Below are 26,094 nucleotides of genomic sequence, written 5' to 3'. Positions count from 1 at the left end.
GGCAACATCGCAACACATTCTCACGCTCAACTTGTCAAATCTCGATAGTTGACAGTGGCCCTACACGTCAAAAATATGACATGCTAGGCAGTGTTGCCAACGCGACAACTTTCTTGCTAGATTAGTGACTTTTTAGACCCTCTTCGTGACTTTAATTCTAACGACAAATTTTGCGATTTATTCAGACAAAAGTACATGGTCAGGTTTAGGATAAACATCATGGTTTGGCTTAAAACACGTTTGGTTGTTACTAACATTATGTAACATCCATGACTAGCGTAGCATGCTACACATACTAGTACACTACGTTGTTATTTAAATACCTCACTGACAGTCTCTGAAATGAACCTGTGCTCAGTGTCTTTGCCCTTCTTTCTCTACCCTCTTATCTGCAATCAGTACACAAATGGTGTCAGGTAATTTCACTTGTCTCAAAAGCAATTTTCAGAATATTCACGCAGCATCATATCCAGATAATGTGCCTTTTTCTGGAATGTTTAAAGGTATTAGTGCAAGAAACAATTACATCTGCATTGCAAAACATGGATTATTGCCACCTCGCTGGCAAATACCTTAACCTAAAATTATCTTGCAAGACTGGATATTGGATTAAATGGCTTGTAAAGAGGAACTATCTTTGCAGCTCTGCTTTCATTTCATAATTATCACCTCAACCCCGACATTAACAGAGAGCGGTCTCCTGGAAGCTCTACCTCCTGCCTGCTTTCTTCTCTATCATTTTCCTCCTGTGCAGACGGTTTTCCAGTAGCCGCTCACAGTAGCTTGTTCAGGGTTATTCTGGGGTGTATGATCCAAACACTAACTTGTGGTGGGGGCCTGTGTAATTACACGGGCCAGAATAGCACCGAGCCCGGGCCAGAGAGCCGGGACCGACGGGCAGCCTTTGATGTGCACAGGCTTCGACTGCTGCACTGGGCGAGAGGATCACGGAGAAACCAGGATCAAGAGACAGCATTTCTTGTAATTACTGAATTACGAGATTTTCCTCTAAAAGTTTGCCTGCATGTGTGTGTGTGTGTGTGTGTGTGTGTGTGCTGCCAGCATGGATTTGGCTGGAGCCTCCTACAGAGAAATGAACTCTGAGAACAGCATTGGTTTGGCCAAAGCTGAGGTTTGCAGCTCTTTGATGGTGACTGTGTGTGTGTGTGTGTGTGTGTGTGTGTGTTTTTATGTGTGTGTGCTTGTGTGTATATGTTGCCTTTTCATGGTTGATTGTGGATTGTGTGTTTTTATGTGTTTGTGGTATGTTACCTCTTAAAAGTCTGTTATAAAACGTGTGTGAGCGGGTGTTCAAACTCGTGTGTGTCAGTTTGTGGCCGTGCTCATTCACATGTGGTGTGTATGCATGTGCACATGCTTTGCGCGTGTGTGTAAAGTCAGTCCAGAATAGAGGCTACATTTCAAAACTTGTGAGCATGTTTGTAAAAAATAGAAAGCAGGACTTATTCCAACTTGCTCGGATGCCTCACATGGAGCTTTTCCCACTGGGAGTGTGTGTGTGTGTGTGTGTGCGTGAGAAAAAGAAAGAGAGAGAGGGGGGAAGAAGGTGACACAGACAGAAAGAGAGAGATGTTGAGTGATGGTGTATGTTAGCCAGTCATCCCTCTCTCTTCCCTCATTAAAATATGGCAGGTGCATCAGTAAAAGCTCAGACCGACACACACACATACACACACGGGGCATATGCTAACCTGATTAACACTAACATTAGACTAACATTAGTGCAGCCTCCTTCAGAGAAACACCCCCGGACCAGCTGCTCTCTCTCCCTCACTTTCTTCCATATGCACCAACTAAGCATCTCGGCCCTCCCACGCTCGCTTTCTCCGATTCATCTCCTTTTAGAAATCTACATTTTTAACAGCTTATTTGAGAAAGTTTCTAATTAATTGGACAGCGCAGAGTGAAGGAAGGCAGAGACATGAGTTGGAAACAAAAAAAGCTTCCTTAAAGAAGCACAGAAGACGTATTTACAGAATCAATATGTATTCTGCGGCGTGTCAGTGGAACTTGAAACTCCCACTAGGAAATTTCCTTTTCTTTTGCACCCTTTTGTAGAGATTTAGGCCACATCCACGATGATACAATTTCATTTTGAAACACCGTTTTAAAACAAAAACAAGCATTTTACCACAGTTTCAGAAGTAATCTCCGTTAGAATTAACACACCCCAAAACGCATTATCACATGACTATTCATGCACACTGGGCACTGGCATGCTGATGTAAGCAGGAAGCACATTGTCTTCTCTGCGGTTCGTTGCTTAGTTACAGAAAATACTACAGAGATGATGAAATGTAAGACTAGAGATTTGTTTCCTTGGACAATGAAGAGGTGGAGCTCTTACAGAAAGTAACACATGAGTATAAGGCAGTCAAGGTGGCAAGAGAAAAGATTGAGAGTCATTTTAAAGTCATCCAAACCCAACATTACAGGTGTGAAACCTCCTCTGTACCTCAGTGTGGACCTTGGTTCAACAAAAACAGGTGGTCACGGTCCAGATCACACTAAACCATGGTTTAGTTCGTTTCTGGTGTGAAAACATTTTTTAGATTGTGAAGACTTCTAAACCAATTGCAGGCAGTTTTGGCAGGTTATCATCTTGTGATAAGAGTCGTGTTGCACCTTGTGCATAGTGTTTGTGGTCACGCAACGGAGTGAGGGTGATGCTGGCAATCAGAGCAGAGTAAAGTTGTCAAGTGGTGGTAAATGTACAGCACAGGTTTCAGTTTGTCCACGAACACCACAATGTAATAAAATGAGCCACCGCAGCACATGGGAAGAGGCGGAGACAACTTTATAAAGAGCCAGGTAGAAATTAGAATTAATGTTATTAATTCATCATTTTGTTCTCTACTACATGTCATTGTAAGTGTATGATTTTTTTGTTTTTAGAGGTCACAATAACCTTGACCTTTGGCCACCAAAATCTAATCAGTTGATCCTTGAGTCCAAGTGGAAGTTTATGCCAAATTTGAGGAAATTCCCTCAAGGTGTTCTTGAGATAAAATGTTCAAGAGGATGAAAGGTCACAGTGACCTTGACCGTTGACCACCAAAATCTAATCAGCTCATCGTTAAGCCCAAGTGAACGTTTGCTCAAAATGTGAAGAAATTCACTCAATGTGTTCTCGAGATATATCGTGTTCACAAGAATGAGACAGATGCAAGATGACAGTGACCTTGACCTTTGGCCACATCAAGTTCATTATGATAAGAAAAACGCAAGGTATCAATGACCCTGACCTTTGACCACCAAAATTCAATCAGTTCATCCTTAAGGCAAAATGAACATTTGCTCTAAATTTGAAGAAATTCCCTCAAGGTGTTCTTGGGATATATCTTGTTCACAAAATTGAGACAGAAGAGGTCACAGTGATCTTGACCTTTGACCACCAAGACCTTATCATTTTATTGTTGAGTCCAAGTCGACATTTGTGCCAATTTGAAGAAATATCCTTAAGGTGTTCTCGAGGTTCGCTTTCACAAGAATTAAAATGATGCAGTATCACAGTGACCTTGACCTTTGACCATATCATGCTCACTGGAATAAGACAGATGCAAGGTCACAATGACCTTGACCTTTGACCACCAAAATTCAATCAACTCATGAGTGAGTCCAAGTGAATGGTCGTGTCAAATTTGAGGAATTCCCTAAAGGCATTCTTATCATGCAGGGTCACAGTGACCTTGACCTTTGACTACCAAGACCTAATCATTTCATTGATGAGTCCAAGTTGACATTTGTGTCAAATTTGAAGAAATATCCTTAAGGTGTTCTCGAGGTTTGCGTTCACATGAATTAGACAGATGCAAGATCACAGTGACCTTGACCATTGAGCACATCATGTTCATTATAATGAGACGGGCGCAAGGTCACAGTGACCTTTGACCACCAAAATGTAATCAGTTCATTTGTGAGTCAAAGTGAATGTCCGTGCCAAATTTGAAGAATTACCTCGAGGCCCTCTTGAAATACAGGTTCACAAGAATGAGACGGATGCAAGGTCACAGTGACCTTTGACACTTGCATTCATGAGAATAGAACAGATGGATTGAAGTGGGGCTTGCATGGGTAATGACAGCCGGACAAAGGTACGTCATATATAGTTCTTTAATGCGCTAATTACAATGTGAAACCAAAACTAACCGGATCAAATACAAATCTTGGTTTTGACTTTCTAGCCTCTAAAATGCAACCCTGGAGTTTTCAAACTAAAACATGGTCAGGTCTCACTAGTTTCAAAGGTCTCGTTTTCAGAGTAGTGTGGACGCGAGGCATAAATGTGGAAATAGTTATTAATGGTATAGGTGTGGATGTAGCCTTAATACCATGTTTAAGGACATCCCATGCTTGCTTCAGTCTCAACAACCTCTCTACCACCTGAAAACACCACATCTTTCTCTTCCTCCCCCGCTCCATTCCTTCAGTCGTTTATGTCAATGCCTCCATGTGTCTGTCAGTTCCTCTGTCCCATCTGTCTCCTCCTCGTGCCAATCCAGCTTCTCCCTGCTAGATGTGATATTTCTCATCCGACCAACCATCTTCCCCCTAAGGCGCCTCTTTAAGACTTATTTGCTTTGTCATGTTCTCCCCTCTTCCTGATATCTCCTCTCTCTTCCCCTTTCACTTCCTCTTATTCTGTATTGCTGCCTCGCTTCCGCAGCCCTTCCCATTCCCCTCGTATTCTCCCTCGTTTACTTGCTCCCTCTCTCCCATTCCTCTCCCCAGGGTCCCACCTCTTGTCTTTATAAGCAGCTTTCTGCTGGGCTACAGGGGTTTTTTTGTGGCAGCTTCCCCAACAGTAGGCACACAGCGGGACCAGCCTGCCAGCACATCCATTACACTGCGCGCTCTGTGTGAGTGTGTGTCTTCAGGTGAGAGAGACGGGGAGAGCCTGAATTGTTCACAGCAGAAGGTGTGCGGTAAGTGGAGGCACATGTCAGGTGGAGGCGGTGATGGTCAGTCACTGGGGCACAGTGGGAGCCAACCAATCACACCAGTAAACTAAGCTAAATATCAATGTACCATAAAGGGCCTGCGGACACATTGTGAAGTGTGTTACCGCCACATTTGGTTCATAATAACTTCATTTTGAGGACAGTTTCTCCAAAAGTGAGCTCTTAGATCAAGTTCACAGTTGAATACGTGCGCATTCATTAGGACTGTGGGCGCAAAACCCATCGGGGGGCCTTTGCCTGTGGGCATGAGGCGTCCCGCACACATCACCAGCGCCTGTATGTGTGTGTGCGCGCGAGTGTTTGCAGGCCATCTATCACCGTGACAGGCTGGTGCGTGTTTACTTAATGATGTGGGGGTTTATTTATGAAGTGATGGCCGACGTGTGGGAGGGAGAGAGGAGAGTGAGAGAGGGGGAGAGATTGAGACAGCCCGAGGATGTGACATTAAAATATCATCAAGGTGATGGATGTCCACACACACAACATTAGAGGGAAGTACAAAAAACAGCTGCGCAACGGATGACAAGTCCTATCTGGACTTGTGTGAGTGCCTCTCTGTGTGTGTTTTATAATGACTCCGAGTGTGTAGCTGCGCGTGTGGTTTTCTGTGACTTCTGTGTTCATTAAGGTGTCACATGTGCTGCCACTGTTGTTTACGACTCACAGGGTAATGAGTTGAAGATAAGATGCATGAGCTTCTGTGTGTGTGTGTGTGTGTGTGTGTGTATGTGTGTGTCTCCTATACCGTGCACCTGTGTGTCTTTGTTACAATGGCTAAGCAGATTCTGGTGCACTGTGGAGTCACATGTTATTCATGGTCAGCTGAAGTGTATGTTAAGTCCATCAACATTATAATAAACATGTCACAGACATGCAGACAGCACTGCAGTGAACACACACACACACACACACACACACACACACACACACAAACACGATATGAAGCTTCATAGATGTTGAGCTGTGTCAGAGGGTGGAGGTGAGTCAGAGCATCAGCTGGAGACATCACTGATGTCTGACAATGACCACTAGGGGGCAAACAGGATGGAAGGACTAAAGAAAGAAAGAACTAGATGAAGAAATAAAGAATAAAAGAATTATAGAAAGAAAGGAGTAGATAAAGGACAGAAAGAAAAGACGTAAACAAAAGACATGCAGAAAAAGAAAGAACTAGATGAAGAAAGAAACATGCAGAGAAAGAAAGTAGATAAAAAAGCAGAGAAAGAAGTAAAGACAGAAGGAAAGAAAGAAGGAAAGAAAGAGAGAAAGAAAGAAAGAAAGAAAGAAAGAAAGAAAGAAAGAAAGAGGGACAGAAAGAAAGTAGATATATAAAGTAAAGAAAGAAGGAAAGAAACAAGGAAACAAAGAAGTGGATAAAGAAAGGAAGAAAGAAGTAAAGAAAGACATAAAGAAAGAAAGAGGTAAACAAATAAATAAGTAGAGATAGAAAAAAGAAAAACAGAAAGAAACCAGCAAAGAAAGAAAGAAAGAAAGAAAGAAAGAAAGAAAGAAAGAAAGAAAGAATGAAAGAAAGAAAGATGCAGAGAAGGAAAGTAGATAAAAAAAGTAGAGAAAGAAGGAAAGACAGAAGGAAAGAAACAAGGAAACAAAGAAGTAGATCAAGAAAGAAAGAAAGAAGTAAAGAAAGACAAGGAAAGAGGTAAACAAATAAATAAGTAGATAGAAGAAAGAAAGAAAGAAAGAAAGAAGTAAACAAATAAATAGGTAGAGATAGAAAAAAGAAAGAAGTAAAGAAAGAAAGAAAGAAAGAAACATGCAGAGAAGGAAAGTAGAGAAAGAAGGAAAGACAGAAGGAAAGAAACAAGGAAACAAAGTAGATGAAGAAAGAAAGAAAGAAAGAAAGAATGAAAGAAAGACAGAAAGAAAGACAAAGATAGAAAGAGGTAAACAAATAAATAAGTAGATAGAAGAAAGAAAGAAAGAAAGAAAGAAAGACAGAAGGAAAGAAACAAGGAAACAAAGACGTAGATAAAGAAAGGAAGAAAGAAGTAAAGACAGAAAAAGAGGAAGGAAATATATGAGCACAAACAGAGAAAGAAAGAAACAAATGAAAGAAGAGAGTTTTCCATCCACCTGACCAGCCCAAGCCAACACACAGCAGCAGCAGCTAACATCCAACAGCAGGCTGATAAACAGTCCCTCCATGAGGTGATGTTAGCTGTGTCTGCCTCACTGTGGGCCGACAGGAGGACACTCCCCTCACTTTATTACTATCATTAATTATTATTACTATTATTATTATTATTTAATTGTTGGTAGTAACACAGTAAATGTAGGATTAGTATGAGTATACGTTCTTCTTTCTTTCTCTTTCTTCTCCCCCCATATCTGCCTGCAGAGTGTTGAAGTGAGAACCGAGGTGTGTGTGGAGATTCACTCTAACGCCAGGTGTGAACAGACAAGCCTGTCGCTCGTGGATACCAGGTGTAAATAGGCTCATAAATACCTTTCAGATTTAATGCCAATGAGTTCAGAGACACATTAACGAACTCTTTCTTTAATCAGCCGCACTCACATGACACAAGACACCCTGAACTTTACGGACGTGCTGTATCAAATCACTCAAGTATACCTCCATATAATGTCCAGAATAATCCAACTGTTCTTCAGGACTCGTTTTATAGAACAAAGAAGTCCCTTTTGTGGCTTAATTGGCCATCAAGACATTACAGAGAGCCCATGATTAGCATATAGAGACAACAGACAGACAACAGACAGACAGAGAGAGAGAGGAGGACAGTGTGATTGTCATAATTACATGTGTGACCTATCCACAGACAGGGAACACGGGGGAAGGGTCAAATTAGAGACAGATAGATAGACAGAGACACAGAAGATGAGGAAGGGACATTAAGTCCTTTCTGAAGACCTGATTTAGCTGCAAACACACACTTATACGTGGCGTCACACACACACACACCCACATAGATGGCTCCGCCTCCAGATCATGCAGATAGACGCCCGCTGACAGATAAACACAGACATGAATAGATCGCGTAACTGCAGTCTTTTATCCCGGCTTTTGTTTATGCCAGCTTAGGTTAGCGTGTTACCCAGGATCCTCCAGCTCAGGAGAGCAAATGGACACACACACACACACACACACTCGCCCTCTCTTTCAATCAGACATAAACCACTCGGAGAGGGAGAATGGTGCTCCTGGCCTTGTGTGGAGAGCTTGGAGGAAAAAAAACCTTTTTAACCATTCATGGCTACAGAAATGGCTGAGCATAAAAGAGAAACGCGGCGCTGGTGGTAGTGGCGGCGGCGGCTAAAAGGCTGATCGTACAAGGCCAAAGCCAGTGAGTGAGCGCCCGCTCAAGTGGTCTGCATTTACGCTATTGTCATTCCACAGAGAAAGAAAATAGGTAAATGTGAGGAGTAATGTCCCGTTGAATCGAAAAGGTTGGATACTGTTAACTCCACTTTGTCTACAGCTGAAAGTATTTTATATAGACACTGAGGACACTTCTGTTTCACTATGTCTCACTGTAACCTAAATAAAATATTAAGATCAGTTTTAAAGGTCCAGTGTGTTGGATTTAGGGGCATATACTGTTGTATAATCAGCTGAAAATAAGAATCACTGTGTCTTTGTTACCTTAGAATGAGCTGTTTATATCAGCATGTTGCATCCCTACGTTTCTACAGTAGCCCAGAAAGGACAAACCAAACACCAGCCCCTTTCACACAACCTGTTAAAAGCAGAAATTTCACACTCAGTACGTTTACATGCAGATTGAGAAAATGGAATTATTGGCTTAGTCCGACTGAAACCGGACTTTTAAATGCACGTAAACAGCTTAGTCTGACTGAAAATTGACTTTTAAATGCACGTAAACAGCTTAGTCCGACTGAAACTGGACTTCTAAATGCACGTAAACAGCTTAGTCCGACTGAAACCGGACTTCTAAATGCACGTAAACAGCTTAGTCCGACTAAAAATTGACTTTTAAATGCACGTAAACAGCTTAGTCCGACTGAAACTGGACCTTTAAATGCACGTAAACAGCTTAGTCCTACTGAAACCGGACTTTTAAATGCACGTAAACAGCTTAGTCCGACTGAAACCGGACTTTTAAATGCATGTAAACAGCTTAGTCTGACTCAAAGCAGATCTTTAAATGCATGTTAACAGCTTAGTCCGACTAAAAATTGACTTTTAAATGCACGTAAACAGCTTAGTCCGACTGAAACTGGACTTTTAAATGCATGTGGAAACTACATTCATGCTCTGACAGCTAACGGACCTAAACATTTTGAAGTTTATGGATGGTAAGAAAACGCGAAATGCAGATTTATTTAAAAAAGTTTCTGAAAAAGAACCGCAACTAGTTCAATATGCACAATATCAAAAAGGACACAGCACCGCCCATCAAGGCGGAGTCAGACGTACTTGGTCAGAAATTTGATTTTCTTGTCTGCATGTATACTCAGACAAGACACGAGGTTCGACTTGACTGATTCGCCGAGCTATGAGCTTAGCTCGACTGCTGCATGCTTGTAAACGTACCAACTGTTATGCCTGTTTGCTGTTCTGTAAAAAAGGGACAATCATGGAATGGGGGGACAGAGCTGTCAGCCAGCAGGAGTGCGACGTTTTGATGACACGTTATGCTTGTGACCCACAGTAGGAGATTTAAAAAGTAGCTGTTAGCAGTTAGCTGCTAACTCAAATTAGAAGAGTGGCCCTAAATGTCTGTGAATGAGGTCCAGGAGCTCTTCTGGGATGCCAGCATACTGTTGAAAATCACACACTGGAGCGGCATGATGCTGCCATTGTTCGGTTCTGTGTAAAAATGCAAGGGGCGGCATAAAAAAGGATTCATAGCGGCTCTATAGCGTCATCTCTGTGTAAAAAGGGCAACTGGCTCGAGATAAGGCCATTTGCTTTTTCGTGCTGGCCACTGTAGTTAGCAGCCCCTCCTGCTACTTCGAACCAGGAGAGGTTTCAGCTGGTTGCAATCTGCATCTTCACCACTAGATGCCACTAAATCCCTCTAAATCTTGCACACTGGACCTTTAAATGCGAGGCTCTTCTTAATTTGGTATACATTTCTGTTTATTTTCTTAAAAATCTTGTTTAAGAAACCTCTCACTCACTGTTGTGGTGTGTGTGTGTGGTTAAATACTGCAGACTCAGAGATGAGGGAGCTCCTAGAAAATCTTCAATCTTGTTCGATTAAAATATATTTTTTTTTACAGTAATTTTTCAGCCATCATGTTGTGTTTCCATACAACATTCCATTATCATCTTTTCTTTTCTTTTTTTTTTTTTTTTACCTCTTGGATGTTTGACTGTTTTAGTGTTTCCATTCTCACTATGTGTGTGATTGTGAGTAGGGTGTTTCATTATCGGGCTCCTCAGGGGAGAAACTCATGGGTGGCTCTCACCGTGGACACCGCTGTCTTTTTTTAGGTTGAACAATAACAAATCAGATCAGAGGTTGCGCCTCATGCTTGCTGCGCTTTAATTGCATCAGCGTTTCGGTACCGAACAAGTCATGGCAAACCGATGGCACAAACACACGCTGCACTGGGATGTGTAATGAGTGACGAAGCCCATCGGGCCTCAAAGAAAGCAGTGTGTGTGTGTGAGGGCCTAATGAAGACTGGTTCGCTGGGCTCCATCGCTCGATAAACAGACACCACAATAAGTGAGGAAGCGAGCACAGCAGGATGCAGGTTGTGTCAGGTGATTGGGTATCGGCGACGCTGTCAGTAAATCCATCCCATATTTCCCAGATGCCTATGCTCCTTTCTTTGCTCAGTTGTGTCATTTAATGAAAAAGAAATCTGGCTCAGAGGAAATGCCTTCGCAAATCGCCACGGCCAGATTCACTGATTCTGATTCGGATCAAAGTGTGATTTTCTGCATCCTTGGGCTCGCTATTAAAAAAATCCCATTTTAAAATGGCTGATAAATGGCTATTGATTTCCATGGCGAGTATGCTGGCTTTGGGAGTGTACGAAGGTAAATGAAATGATTCCTCAGGCTGGATCAATACAAGTTCAGGGACATTTAGCAGTGCAGCTTGGTTGGGAGAGGCAACTACAGTGAGAGATTTCAAGCCTTTGTTGTCCTCGCCAAAATAAGAAAGAGAAAGAAGAGGGAACAAGGACAATAATACCAAGGAGGAAAAGTGGAAAAGCAATAAGAGAGGAGAGGAAGAAAGAGAGAAGGTTGTGGTATAGAGCTGAAAGAAAGGCTGGATGGAAATGTCACCGGTCTAATAGATCTCTCCATAAACTAAATGAGGAGGAGAGCGGGCGCCGCCTTGGTGGCACACAGCACCTCAAAATGTTAACAAGAGAGCTGAAAATAGCCCGAGAAAGTCACTGGGGAAAACAGGCTGAAGTGCTCTGGAGACACATATATTCCTTCATTTAACATTTCAATCTCTTAAACTAGTGTCCAGTGTGGGTGGATGTCTCGCTGTAGAACATGTCATTTCGTGGGGTTTGGATGGATGTTTAGGCCGAGAGGAGGAAAAAGCTCTCACTGCAAACTTATTTCCTGGTGCTAAAAACTGGCTTCCATTTCAGGACTGCACACCAAGAGACATGCACACTCACCCGCTGTGGGTCGTGCTCCAGGACTCTGCGGCGTGCGGCGTCTAGCTCGTCGTAGCCTGGAGCGGCTCGGGCCTGCTGGTACTCCCTCCGCAGCCCCTGGAGACGCTGATCACTGCAGAGAGACAGAGAGGGAGGTGTAAATGATGGTAGCTGGTTGTCAGAAAGAAACTATTATATAGACAGGATCCCCATCATGGCCTTAAAGGGTTACTTTGGTATTTTTCAACCACTGTACACAAGCACAGCGATGCACTCACACAGTTGTAAATCATGACGTCAAACCCCCTTTTATAGCATTAAATATCTAAATAAAAACAAACACTTGAACAAACACCAGGGCGATAAAAACCAACTAACAACATAGGAACCATCTTTGGGAAAAATATGTGACTAGTACTTGAGTTTTTAGTTTGACCCCTGTCCCATCCACTAACATGGAGGGAAGCGAGTTTATGACCTATAATGCAGCCAGCCACCAGGGGGCGATCGAGATGATTTGGCTTCACCTTTGGGGAGCTGCCATGTCGTACATTTTTTATATACAGTTAGAACAGTAGAGAGACAAATAAAAACTACTGTTTATCTAAATGGAGTCCGTTGGCTTTGGCTTTAGTGATTTCAGGGCTGTTGTGGTTAAACACAAAAGATTCGTCTCTGAAAGGATCCTTTCCATACTGTTGTCAGACACTTAGAATAACAATCTGAGCCTGTCAGTGGCAAAATAAGCATTTTCAGTGGACGGAAATTGACAGTACTCAATTGACCTGACATTGCAGCAAAAAATTGGTGCGATTAGTCCCTTGGATGCAACTAGAATTACTGCCTTGCATTTGTATGCCTCTGCAAAGCAGCACAAAAGATCTATACAATGAGCACAGTTACAAGGTGGACACACACACAATATTAGAGTCACCAATTCAGTATCTGACCAAGTGTCTACCCTTCTGTTCCTGAGATATGATGTTAAGTAATGGCCAGAATAGTGTTTTTGCTGAACATTATGATGTCACAGTGAAGTTAACCTTTGACTTTTTGAATATAAAATGTCACCACGTCATCATTTTATCCTATTAGACATTTGTGTGAACTTTTGTCATAATTAGCCAATGAATTCTTGAGTTCTGGTCAAAAACATGTTTTGTGAGGTCACAGTGACCTTGACCTTTGATCACCAAGTTCCAGTCAGTTCATTGTTGACTTTAAGTGGATGTTTGTGTCAAATTTGAAGAGATTCCTGAAAAGTATTCTTCAGATATCATGTTCAAGAATGACAATGAGACAGAAGAGGTCATAGTGGCCTTGACCTTTGACCACCAAATTCCAATCAGTTCACTGTTGACTTTAAGTGGATGTTTTTGTCAAATTTGAAGAAATTCCCCAAAGGTGAGATATCATGTTCAAGAATGAGAATGAGACAGAAGAGGTCACAGTGACCTTGACCTTTGACCACCAAATTCCAATCAGTAAATTGTTCACTTTAAGTGGATGTTTGTGTCAAATTTAAAGAGATTCCTGAAAAGTATTCTTGAGATATCATGTTCAAGAATGAGACAGAAAAGGTCATAGAGACCTTGAGCTTTGACCACCAAATTCCAATCAGTTCATTGTTGACTTTAAGTGGACGTTTGTGTCACATTTGAAGAAATTCCTGAAAGGTTTTCTTGAGATATCATGTTCACAAGAATGAAAATGAGACAGAAGAGGTCACAGGGACCTTGACCTTTGACCACCAAATTCCAATCAGTTCACTGTTGACTTTAAGTGGATGTTTGTGTCAAATTTGAAGACATTCCCGAAAGATATTCTTGAGGTGTCATGTTCAAGAATGAGACAGAAAAGATCACAGTGACCTTGACCTTTGATCAACAAATTCCAATCAGTAAATTGTTGACATTAAGTGGACGTTTGTCACATTTGAAGAAATTCCCCAAAGGTATTCTTGAGATATCATGTCCAAGAATGAGAATGAGACAGAAGAGGTCACAGTGACCTTGACCTATGACTCATGGCCACCAAAATTTAATGAGTTCGTTGTTGAGTCCAAATGGAAGTTAGTGCCAAAGCTGAAGAAACACCCTCAAGGCAATAAATTGTGTGCAGCCACAGTTGTCGCTGGCAGAGGGGCATAAAAACATGTAAAAAGAGAGTCCAGGTTTAAAACTACCAACGTCACCCTTCAAAGTCAAATTCTAAGAGGTTTCATTTTCACCACAGTTGAGAATTAAAAAGTGAAGAAAAAGCCAGGTGGAACATGGTGCATTCAGCTTCATCCTTTCTTAAATCCACCTGTATTTTTTTTTTTTTGCTCCGCAGTGACAACCCTTGACAGCACAGGGAGACTGACAGGCAGACAGATAATATCCACAAAGCACTGCCTCCGAGAAGACATCAGTGCCTGCACTGAACTTTCTACAGCTGACAGAGAAAACCAAGGTGGGAAAGAATGGAGCAAAAAACAGTATAAAAACATTTGATGGATGTGTCTTTTCACTTGAAAAGTACAGACAGACACACTGACGAGTGAACACACAAATGGTCGTGCTGACCCTGACCTTAATAAGAAAGTGACCGAAAGGTGAAAAAGAAGCAAAAAACAATAAAAGAAGAAGGAAAAAAATTGCCGGCGACTGCCAGTGAAGAGATAAGAACTGAGGACAGAATGGGGACAAAACCTAAAGAGAAACATCATCATGCTCACTGGACCTTAATGCAAGATAAGCTACACACATCTGAGAGTACGGAGGCGAGCGCACATAAACAACGGTATGGACGGACAAAAAAAATGGCATGCCTGACTGAGCACAATCCTTCAGGATGTGCTACCAAAGTACGACATAGTGCTGTCGTTTATCTGTGTTTACTGGCTGCATTGGATACAGGTATCTCATATTGACACTGATATGCTGTTTCGTTTGCTATTTGGTCCTCAGGAGATACACACGGTGAAAAAATATTCAAACAGGGGGATAAAAAAATGTAATACAAGGATAAAAAAGCAAACTTTCCACCCTTCCTGTGCATCTGTAAAACTCAAATACCTTTAACAGCTACACATGAGGAAGGCCTTTGTCCGACACATAAACACCCACACAGCCTTCATCAAACAGGCGTTGTGCCGCACATCCTAATGGTCTGACCCCGAGGCAGATATTGACCGAAATGAAGCGAAGGAGAGAGAGAGCGGGGTGAGAGACACAGAGCAGATAGAGAGCTTCATTAGTGAAGTACATAGCTTACATGTTTAAGTCTCTCTTGTGACCCTGCCTTTAATTAGAAAATCTGGCTGAGACTCGGGAGTGTGTGTTTGTGTGTGAAGACAACCTCAGGAATGTATAAAAGTGTGTGTTTCTGTGTGGTTAATCCTGGTAATTTAGTATGTGGGACACACTGTGACAGTGTGTTTGTTGCTGCTGATTTAATGCAGCCCTCAGCGGGGACAGAAGGCTGAGTCATACACACCTCTGTGCCAGTATGTTGATAAGGCAAAGTGTCGCTATTATTCTACACAAACCTGTGTGTGTGTGTGTGTGTGTGTACTCTCACTACAAGACACAAACTCAATCCTGCTGCCACGAGGAGAGAACTGTCCAAACATTTCCGTGCCAAGATGCCTCTTCTTTATAAAGATGGATATCTGAGGCCGTGCTAATTGTTGCTTCTTGAAATTGGTTTAATGGTTGGTTTCAGCACAAAGCTAATCAATACTAATCTCCGCCCCCCCTCTCCAAGTGCTGAGTCCTGCAGACAACCTTGCTGTTAAGATATTCACACTTAATCTCCTGTATTATTCATTTATTCACTTATGACTTGCTTTTTATTACTCTTACTTACCCGCCCACCAGCCTCTCTCCGCACACAAACAAACAAACAAACAAACAAACAGACCCTCAGAGAATGGATGCGCAGAGCCAAGTTGAGATTTTTTTTTTTCACACCACCCCTCTTCTACCGAACCCATTAGCCAATCCCTGGGCCCGTAATTAGAGCTGCCATTTTGATTGAGTGTGCGTGTCGCTCTCCCAATGAAACAACACTGTAATTATCTCATTATGCCGCGGCCTCCATCACTGACAACGCCAAATATTATCATATTAATAGCTGAAGACAGAAGCTGATTCTGGATAAAACATTAGAGGGGGGTGCACTGGAGGGGGGGCTGGGTTTGAGGTTTGTTGAGGAACAGTTTGATGGGTTGACAATTCAGCATGCTGCTTTTCGAACAGTGACAGAGGAGGGAGAGGGAGATACATGAGTGTGTATGTGTCTGTATGAGCAGACACATTTGTCCTGTGTGTGTGTGTGTGTGTGTGTGCTTGTACTTGCAAAGTGAGGACCAAAAGACATTTTTAACCAACAGAGTGAGGACACTGGTTCTCAATACTTCAAGGGCCTGTTCGAGGGTTAAGACTTGTGCTGTGTCTCAAATCGCATACTTCTGTACTTACACTTAATATTTTGAGTGCATATGTGCGTTCACACTGAGAAGTATGGAAGAATGCAGTGCACTATGAGTACCCGGATGGTGCACTCAAAACGGTCAAGAAGTTGAGTGTGGAACTATGGACACTTCTCGCCCTCAATAGTCGCCATCTTGGCTGCGTAGCGGAAGGGGAGGGACTACTTTTCAAACTGGAAATGGCGGCCGAGGACTGTGCGACCGTGAACGTCACTACATTGTACATTTGTTGTTTGCACTAAGCACCACTATACTGTTGTCGGGTATAAGCCAGCAGTGTGTTTACTGGGTTAATTTAGCAGTCTGTGATAATTTGGTACCGCGAACTATAACGCAAATGCCAATGCTAGTTTGCTAACTAGCTAATTTGTGTTTGGTTTGAGACAACACTACCCTGTTGAAATTTGCGCACTACACCAATAAGTACATAGCGCACATAGTAACTGAAGTAACTGAAGTATGTGATTTGAGACAGTGTTGGTTTAAAAGGTCCAGACACACCAAACTGACTTCAGAGAACTAGTGGCGAAGTTGCACATGAACATAACTCAAAGACTACACCCGACAGCCAACCCAATACAGGAATAACTCTCCACACTAGCAGATGGCGGTAGTCTGTAATCGTCATTCAAGAAGGAAAGCCGGAAGATCGTTTTGACGTTTGTTGACAAGACAATCCAGTGTTGAAAGAGCGGAGCATATTTGCCTTGTATAAGTGGACAAGAACACAAACCATCATAAAACGTTTCTGCTAAAGGACTCAATGGCTAAAGAAAAATATTTTTGCCTTATATGACAAGTTTGTTAAGGTCTTTTGGTCTTGTCTGGTCTCTTGACTTTCCTTCTTCCATTTCTCTTCTCCGCCGTTGCCAATTCAACATGCTGAATCGGCCAGCTGATGAGGGGCAATGGTGTGGGACACGCCTCACGAACAAGGGTGGCAGATGCTCACTGATGGCCCAATACTGACTGACGACCAACTGTTGGCTTGGTGTGTCAAGGCCTTTGAGTTCAGGTTAGAATTGGGGTAAGGTTAGGGTTGGGGTTCGGCAATCAGTTGTGACAGTTAGAGCAAGGGGTTTGGGAATGCATTATGCCCACACAGGTTGCACAGGTCTTTACAAAAATAGAAGTACAGGAATGTGTGTGTGCTTAGAAGGAGCCTTACCCTGTTGACATCAGCAGCTGATACTGCCGCTGCTTGCATGTCTGCAGACCTCAAGCCAGTTGCATAAACCCAACGGTTCTAAGCTTTGGTGATCTACATCTATGGAGGTATAGTAAGTTCAGAAGGGCATCAGCCTGAGTGTCTGACATGTACACAGACTACAACGAATCAATAAATGAATGAAGTCTTATTTTGCTATATTAGCTCACTTGTTCCCACTTAATTCAGACGTGTTGTTTCCTCCAAGTATCATATTCCATCCATATTTAGAGTACCTGACGATGCGGGCCAATCTGAGAGCGCACTGAGAGAAGAAGAAAAACTGGAGGAGGATGGAGACTGAAGGAAGAGAGGCGGAAGATGAGACACCGGAGCAGGAAATGAAAGATGCATCAGAAGACAGAATGAGAGCAAAACCAAACAGCAACCTAAAGACGGAGACGGGAACTTGGAGAAGAGTGAAAGAAAGAGCAGGGGGAACTGGAGTGAGAACAAAACCGTCTGCTATATGAAAGCGAGCGGGAGAAAGAGAGAGTGTGTGTGTGTGTGTGAGGAAAGCAACTATCCCGTGGTGTTAGCCAGTGTGGGGGCAGACTAATTAGGAAGTGTGCGCCGCCGCCGGCTGGTTTGGCGACTTCTTCTTGCTGCGGCCAGCTGATTTAAACACAACACACTGGGGGGAGAAAGGCTCAGGCAGGCGTTTTTTTCCTTTGCTGCCTGCGTGCTGGAGGTAAGCACACATCAAAGTGCACGGTCAATGTTTGGTTTCCTGGTGTAAGAGAAATTAAGTCGGGCTCCAGTCTGGTATCGGCCTGGTATAAGTCTATAAATATCTTCTAAAGGAGTTGGACATTCAGTTTTCTGCTCAGTGCATTTTGTTATAATGGTTTTAAGCCTGTTTTTTGCTAATAAAAATTAGCATTAGCATTACTACAGTTAGCCATAGCTGTAAATACATGGTGCTAACTAAGCTAGCAGCTGGTGTAAGGGTTAGCTCCACAATCTATCCACATATGTAATTTCTGGCTCCAAAATCCAAGATGGCTACATCCATTATTTTATGCAGTGTATAGTGGCTCTTTTTCAAGTGTGTCAGTGTCACGAAAATGATGTCTTCCGAACCAGTTTTCTCTGACCCCTCCCGGGTAACAACCGTTTTCACTACCATCTAATATAGCAGACACATTACTCACCGTGTATCTGTGTTCTGTTAAGTGCACGGCCATAAAAATAAAACTTGATTAACTCACAATCTAACACTAGCTTCCAGTAACAGTCCTCCGTGTTTCTGACCATGAACAAAAGAAAGGCTTGAAGCTGCTTGAATGCAAAAAAGGAAATATTTTAATTGCTTAAACAGAGCGCCGGTAAAAGACGCTTTAAAGGCATAGAAGACAATGACTTAATATGCAGTCTGCGCTAATGATGTGTTGTTTTCGAGGGAACAACATCTCCTTTCTCTTTGAGCTCTTCCTCAGGCAGGTGTTGCCTGACAACTAAATCCACAGCAGAAAACATGAGAATGTAGTTTCCGTTTGCAATACAGAAATAATGAATTTCTGCATCTGCCTTAATGGAAAGTCTCCTTATATAAGCTTCGCACGCTGTTTGCTTCCTGTCTTTTCTCTCTATAGGGGAATAAAAGTGTGTCTGCAGTGTCGCACTAAAATGGCAGGCAGAAAAAGGAAACAGGAAAGAACATTATTCAGGGTTTGTAAAGGCAGCCAACACATCTACACCCAAAAGACCTTGTAGCTTGTTTTAAAAATGCTTCAACAATTAGTGAAGCTTGTCTGGAGTGATTTGAGAGTTGGACTTTGTCACAGTGTCAAGTAAACTTAAGGCATGTATTCCTCGTGCCACTGCTTGAACCATGGTAGAAACCTGAGAGCACGTTCACTGATGTGTCATTTACTCGTCTTATCGTACAAGCGCACCTTCATCTTCCTTTTCTTAGCACAACGGTGCATTTTACAGCACACCTCTCCCTCGCTCTTTCCCTCTCTCATCTCGGGTTTGGCCTCTCTCTTTCTCCTCGCTTCTCTTTCATCTCATCTCCTTGTTTCTTGCTCCAGCTACAAAGAGTGCCTTCTGGCTAATAAAATTTGACAAGCATAGCTAACCTTTTTTCTCCACAGGTCAGCCTCTAGCATAGCTCTAATCAAATGTGACGCCCATCACGGCACACACCTGCCATTGAAGGCCTAATGAAAATGTCCAACAGTAAATTAGGGAGACAGCGCTGGAGTCCACTGTTGAGGGCTTTGACAGGAGGGGAGGAGGGGGGGTGGTGGTTACTAGTGTGTCTCAGTTGGCACAACTATGCAAACACACGGTGGACGCAGCATGCACATTTACCTTGAAAAACATTTGAGTAAAGCTATATTAACATTAAGGCTGTCCCACGTGTACAATAAGCACACTTCTCCTCAGCATCATTAAAGCAGTGTAATGTAAAAGATATGTTGTTCCCTTGGAAACAATAAAATTCTTTATTGTTTCCATTTATATATACACACACACAGTAAGTAAGCTTACACCTATGATTTTTATGCAGTGGTATAAAACGCCCCGGACCACACGCAGCATTGTTGCTAGGTTACACTGAGCTTCCTTGTCGAAATATTACATGTGGGTGGCTGTGTGTGCGTCTGCTCCTGACCATGTGTGTACATGTGTGTGTGAATGAAAGGTGCGGAGGGTTCCGACCTCATGGAGACTTGTGTTTTCACAGATGGGCCGACTTTGTGAATGAGTGCCCTCGTCCAAGCCGCAGGTGGTGTAACGTGAATGGAAATAGCCGGCGATGAGGAAGCATGTGGATGCATGATGTGAATGGGTGTGACCGTGGAATACATCTGAGGTCATCCAACACGGCCACCTACTGCATTTAAAGGGGATTTCTGGTGTATTTCTAATGCTGTACCCAATGTCTTCAAACCTTCTGTTGAGGTTTTTGAACTTTGAATGTCTCTACTTTCCTGTCCTTCCTTACTCGCCATAGAAAGTAATCTGTTACACTACTAGTTACTTCTGTGTTACCAAAATTATGTCTATATAAACAGGACAGTCAACAGGACGGTATCATGGGTGGCATGGATGTTTTCACGACGTTATAAGTGTGAATCACCTTGGGAGATTTACAAAAGCAGCTGTTAGCAGTTAGCAGCTAACTAAAATGAGAAGAACAGCAGCCGAAAATGTCCACAAATTGGGAAATCATTTAAGTCCGCCAGCTACTTAACCTCAGATTAGAGGATGAGAGCCGCCGCCATGTAACAGAAAAGGTAAATGATCGTTACTGCCATGTTAATGCCATTGTTATTGTGTATGAAGCGCTGCCAACGCATACGTTTTATGTCACACTAGAGGCTGACGCCTTTGTGTTACAGTTTCCTTATGCTTCTGCGTACACTCGACGCAACGTGCACGTAGTTGCTCCGCAGTTGCTGTGTGCCTATCATAGTTCTGCGTCCTGTTGGTCTATGCCGCTATGCAATTCCCCGCCGAAGCGCTTGGGGGCGCGATGTTCTTTTATATACCTACCTAGACTCTGTGACGTCTATGGTCGTTGCTCGTTCATTGTTTGTTTATCTTCCGGCTTTGCTCTGGTCACAGTGACGATAGCGACTGAGAGAGAAAGACTGTTGCCGGAGCTCGAAAAGATCGACATTGAACAACTAATGACCGTCCCTCTAACAGCATTATTAGACATTTATTTCTGTCCGTCTTTGTCTCTGGAGACTCCCTAACATACACATTTACCAAGCCAAAGAAGGCTCCTCATCCATCATGCTAATGCTAAAGACTATCTAATATACATTAGGAGGAAACAGGGGACGGAGAACGGACAAGTGACACACCAAGAGAGGGAGAGATACAGCGACAGAGTGGAAGTGAGGGAGAAAGAGAGACAACAGGCTGCTAATGAAGTACCCACCACTAGTGGATGAGAGCTAAAGTGGTCTAACAGATCTGTCAGGCTGCTAGACTGTGGCTAATTATCCCTCCTCCTCTTTTGTCTGCATCGTCTCCTCTGTCACTTCTTCCCTCCCGAATTTACTCTGCCTATCTAACGCCTTTTCTCTCCCTCTCTCCTTTTTGGCTGCGTCTTTCTTCCCTCTCTTCTCTGCACTCTTTTCCCCAGCTTTCTCTTCTCTCTCTCTCTCTCGTCCCTCCGTCTGTCACTTCTTTCCATTCCCATCTGTCTCCTTTCCATGTCCAACCTCTCTCTCTCTCTGTTTCTTCTCTTTCTGGATGAGATTGGGTGTCTGGGGCTTAGTTTTTGATTTGCAAGTCAATAGTAATTTCTGTCAGAGAGTTTAAGTTGAGGGAAGTTTTAATGTGGCCTGTATTATTTCATACGGGAAATGATACATTTGCATTATAATCCTCTCTAGATTTTCTCCTTTTTTCTCTCGCACGTACAAAACTGGCTGCAAGTTAAACTCTGAGGTTTCAAAAACTTCAGCTGTAATAACACATTATATGGGCGGAATGACAACACTGTTAAGCAGCGTCTTTCTGAAAGTATTAACCCTTTTCTTACACTGAAAACTCAAAGTTCTGACACCCAAATATTATAATAAATCATAAGTTTTGCCTCCATTCTACATTAAATTGCCCATAAAATACTTCAGCCTCCACAATTCCTGTTTTGAGAGGCGTATGGAAGAATATAACGCTGTTCCTAGGTCAGCAGTGCAGAGTCATGCAGCAAAACAATGATGTCATACATACAGCCAAGGCAACCAAGGAGGTTTTTATGGCCAAACATAATGTTCTTGACTGGCCAAAGCAGTCACATGACCTCTGTCTGCTGAGCATCTTGGTGGTGCAGGGCCTGGCAGAGCATCAGTGGTGAAGACGGGTCTGACGTCTGTCTGTCAGAGACTTCAGACTGTTATTAACAGCAAAGGATTTGCACTAAGTGTTACAAATGATGGAGTTTTGTCTCCTAATTAATGTCTAGAAAGGACTGTGGTTCCTTAACTGTTAATCAGAAGTGGATCTTGTATGTAACCTTCAGAAAATCCTTGTTAATAGTGATACATCTCTTAGGCCATTAAGTGAACTGCAGTTGTTAAAGTAATTAGCAAACAGCAAGCTAGCCAATTTCCCAGCCACCCTGGGGTCTGGATGACTGAGATGACAAGACAAGACTGTATTTTGCAATGTTAACTAGCTAGCAATTACTCTGGTATAGCAAACAAACTATTGTTAGCTATCATTAGCCTACTAAAACCACAATATCAGACCACAAATGACAAAAATTAGCTCGCTAGCACAGCCCATGGACCCTCCGCCTCACTTCCCACCACTAGGACACTACTTCTCTGGGAGGAGAGTGGGTGGCTTGGACCACAGGTGCTGTTGAAACTACAATTCAGCCAATGCAGACCCCAGCCCACAAACACAGCAAGCTGGATTAGCGAGACTAATCCGTGTAACGGCAGCAACAGAAAGTTTGCCGATCAGTGGTCTTGCTGTGGCTGAATTTGAGTTAAAGTCTGCCTCTACAAAATGTATATTACGGAAACACAGCAGGTGTAGACTCTGTTGTGGTGGGTAGCGGTTGTGTAGTGACGTTAGACATCTCCACTTCTTAGCTAACGTTTGCTAGTGTTGCGCACTGTTAGCGCTGTAATGGAGTTGAAAAGAGGCAAGGCATTCAGGAGCGTACAAACACTGCATCCTTTGGACTAACCAGGATAATTCATCCCACATCCTTTACAAATCGTACACCTGTTTTTCACCCAAATTAGCATGTGTACGCAGGTTTTTTCAACACGGGAAAACTCGCTAAAAACAGGAAATAGACTTTTTACTTCTTTTTTTTTAATAACTCTTCGTATTCAGTGTCTCTTTCAAACCCGGTGCAGACTAATTTGGAATGATGTTTGAGCGCTTCTTGAGCGGAGACGGACGGTATTTCGTAATGGAGCATCATTGCATCACGCCGGTTAAAGGGCTAAAATTAGCACGTTCACATGAGTGCTGTATTTCCATGACTGCTGATTGGAGCCAATATATACCCGTGACTACTGCGGAGTCATTTGACCTGGGTGTAAATACCAGTTGTAACCTTTCCCATTATATATAAAAGCCAGATGTTAGCAAGTACTAGTGGGTTTTTGTGCTCTGGGAAAGGGGCTGTAGTCAGTCCACAGGCTGCTAGAGGCAACCCAGAAAATTGTGTACGGTCTTGCAATAAAAATCTGTAATCCATGGAAAAGGTAACATACAGTAGCTGTTACTTAAAGCTGGGAGACAGCAGTAGTAGTCACCCTTTCATTTCAGAACCAGAACCAAGAAAGAGCCCATAAGAGAAATGTCACTGTCCTCGCCCTTTGTTACTTCACCATTTATGCATTCATATATTATTCATCACACGGCGCCCATGAACACCTTAGAGCATCATGAGTAATTCCGGTTATATTCATTCTGCATTTATATCCGTTTCAAGAGCTGGCCACTGGTGATTGCACCTGCCTTGAAAAACATTACAGTGCCGAGTGTGACCAATCACGGATACAGCTGGTGACCTGTGGGGTGCAGCAGCTTGAAATTCAAACAACAGTACATTGAAGAGAGGACTGAGTGGAGGCAACCTTGTGCTGTTAGCGATGTGTTCTGCTGCACCTGGACCCTGTGTATATTTGTGTGTGTGCACATCAGTATGGCTTTCCCACTGTTTTATGACCCCAAACAAACCACGTACACAGTAGATTCATCTGAACCAGCTATTGCTATGAATCTTATGGAAAACGTAAAATCCTGTTTTTAGTGATTTTAAAGATTTACAGAGGTCAAAATGATGCAAACAAAACAGAAGAGTAACATGAATCATGCATGCTGTTACTGTATCAGTGCATGTGGGGGTGTGTGCACATATGAGGGTGTTACTACAGTGTAAGCATGCATTCATGTTTTATGCATTTTCCGGCCTGGCAGTACATGAATGTAGATGTGTGCAAATACTCCCTCAGTCATGCCGGTCAAGCCACGGTGCGTGACCTTGTGTGCGTACACACCTACTCGCACAACTTTGTGTTTCTAGACGGAACTACAGATGCAAATGCAACACATCTAAAAAAGCAAACACTTAAGTATTACAATGCTTACGAGATAAAGTCAAGTGGAAAGTGTAGAAAAATAAGCCCATCCCTTCCCTGTCTCACCTGTCTGCCTGTGTTTGATGCTGGTTCTGCAGAGCAGGCGGGGGTCTGGACTTGTTGACCTTAGCGTAGAGCCCATCCAGCTCCTCGGAGGAGGCCTGAGGCGGGTTAGCCCCCCCTGTCAGCGCCGCAGGAGAGGGTGTGCGACTGATAAATGGCTGGGGCGAGGGCGGCTGGCGGAAGTTGTTGATGCGGGCGTAGTTGGGGTCACTGTCGTCGTCTTCCACGTCAGGGAAGGAGGCTGACTCGGGTGTGAGGTGGCCGGCCTGGATCTCGGTGTATTGCGGATAGTAGCTGTCAGAGAGGAGGGGAGGAAGTAGTTACACATCGGGACGGGAGAAATAGGAATATTCTCTCTCTGGTGATGTGAGAAACAGCTGTGCAACACATTCCACGAGGAAGTTGGTTTGGAGGACCAGGTGGGTGTGTGTTGCTGCATCGGGATGACTCACAGATTGCAAGGTGAGGTGTTGATCATAACACTGTACTACGACTGAACTCTCTGTTTCTTTCGGCACTTTTCTCTGTTTCCATAACTCTCACTCTAAACTGCTAAAAACCAGCACACCTATGCACCTCAGTCCTGGCTGCGCCACTGTAAAAAAAATGTACATGTACATATGGGTGCAACTTCTGGTGACATAGCGGAAATTGCATTATGGTAAGTTAGTCACACTCAGAATGTTTACATGCAGCTTGAGAAAATCGAATTATTGGCTTAGTCCGAGTGAAACTGGACTTTTAAATGCATGTAAACAGCTTAGTCCGAGTGAAACTGGACTTTTAAATGCATGTAAACAGCTTAGCCCGAATGAAACCAGACTTTTAAATGCACGTAAACAGCTTAGCCCGAATGAAACCAGACTTTTAAATGCACGTAAACAGTTTAGTCCGACTGAAACCGGACTTTTAAATGCATGTAAACAGCTTAGTCCGACTGAAACTGGACTTTTAAATGCACGTAAACAGCTTAGTCCTACTGAAATTGGACTATCCATAGCTCGACTAACACACCTAGATAACTCGACTGGAGTCAGACTTGGCGTTCTACGCATGAACCACTTTTTTTTCTGCGGCTTTCTCCCGAAAGAAGAAGGAGATGAAGTAGCAGCAAATACCATAGCGACCGAGAAGCAGAAGACGCACTTCTGGACGGACGAGGAAACTACATTCATGCTCCGACAGCTAAAGGAGCTAAACATTTTGAAGTTTATGGATGGTAGGAAAACGGGAAATGCGGATTTATTTTAAAAAGTTTCTGCACAAGAACTGGCACTAGATCAATACGCACTATATCAAAAAGGACACAGCGCCGCCGATCAAGGCGGAGTCAGACGTACTTGGTCAGAAATTCAATTTTCTCTTCTACACGTATACTCAGACAAGATGAGAAGTTCGATTTGACGGATTAGCCGTCAAGTCAAACTTCTCGTCTTGTCTGAGTATACGTGTAGAAGTTCGACTTGACGGATTAGCCGAGCTATGAGCTTAGCTCGACTACTGCATGCGTGTAAACGTACTGACTGACTGTCTGCAGCTGGTCCCAGTGGCTTATCACATCACATATATTTTTTAAACAAATATTCAATTCACATTAAATTAGCATTTTCTGAAATATACGTATAGGTATGATCGCATAAATCCATCTGAGGGGTCACAGTTGGTGTGTTCCACGCAACCCAACCCCACCAAAATTCACAAAAATCGAACATA

General features: G+C 43.0%; 1 protein-coding gene across 2 annotated transcripts in view; it reads right to left on the bottom strand.

The window, feature by feature from the left end:
* The window catches only part of pard3ba (par-3 family cell polarity regulator beta a), a 206,772-nt gene that overhangs the window by 31,767 nt on the left and 148,911 nt on the right, over positions 1 to 26,094 (bottom strand). For both annotated transcript variants that reach the window (XM_050063013.1, XM_050063014.1), the window contains 2 exons: positions 24,385 to 24,675; positions 11,580 to 11,691 (listed from right to left, as the gene is read on the bottom strand). In XM_050063013.1, coding sequence (XP_049918970.1) covers positions 11,580 to 11,691; positions 24,385 to 24,675 — 403 coding nt within the window. The remainder of the gene's footprint in view (positions 1 to 11,579; positions 11,692 to 24,384; positions 24,676 to 26,094) is intronic.

Source organism: Epinephelus moara, chromosome 15 (assembly GCF_006386435.1).
Source record: "Epinephelus moara isolate mb chromosome 15, YSFRI_EMoa_1.0, whole genome shotgun sequence".
In the NCBI taxonomy this organism is placed as follows: Eukaryota; Metazoa; Chordata; class Actinopteri; order Perciformes; family Serranidae; genus Epinephelus; species Epinephelus moara.
Note: the sequence above shows the minus strand (reverse complement) of the source record. Positions and strands in the feature narration are given on the sequence as shown.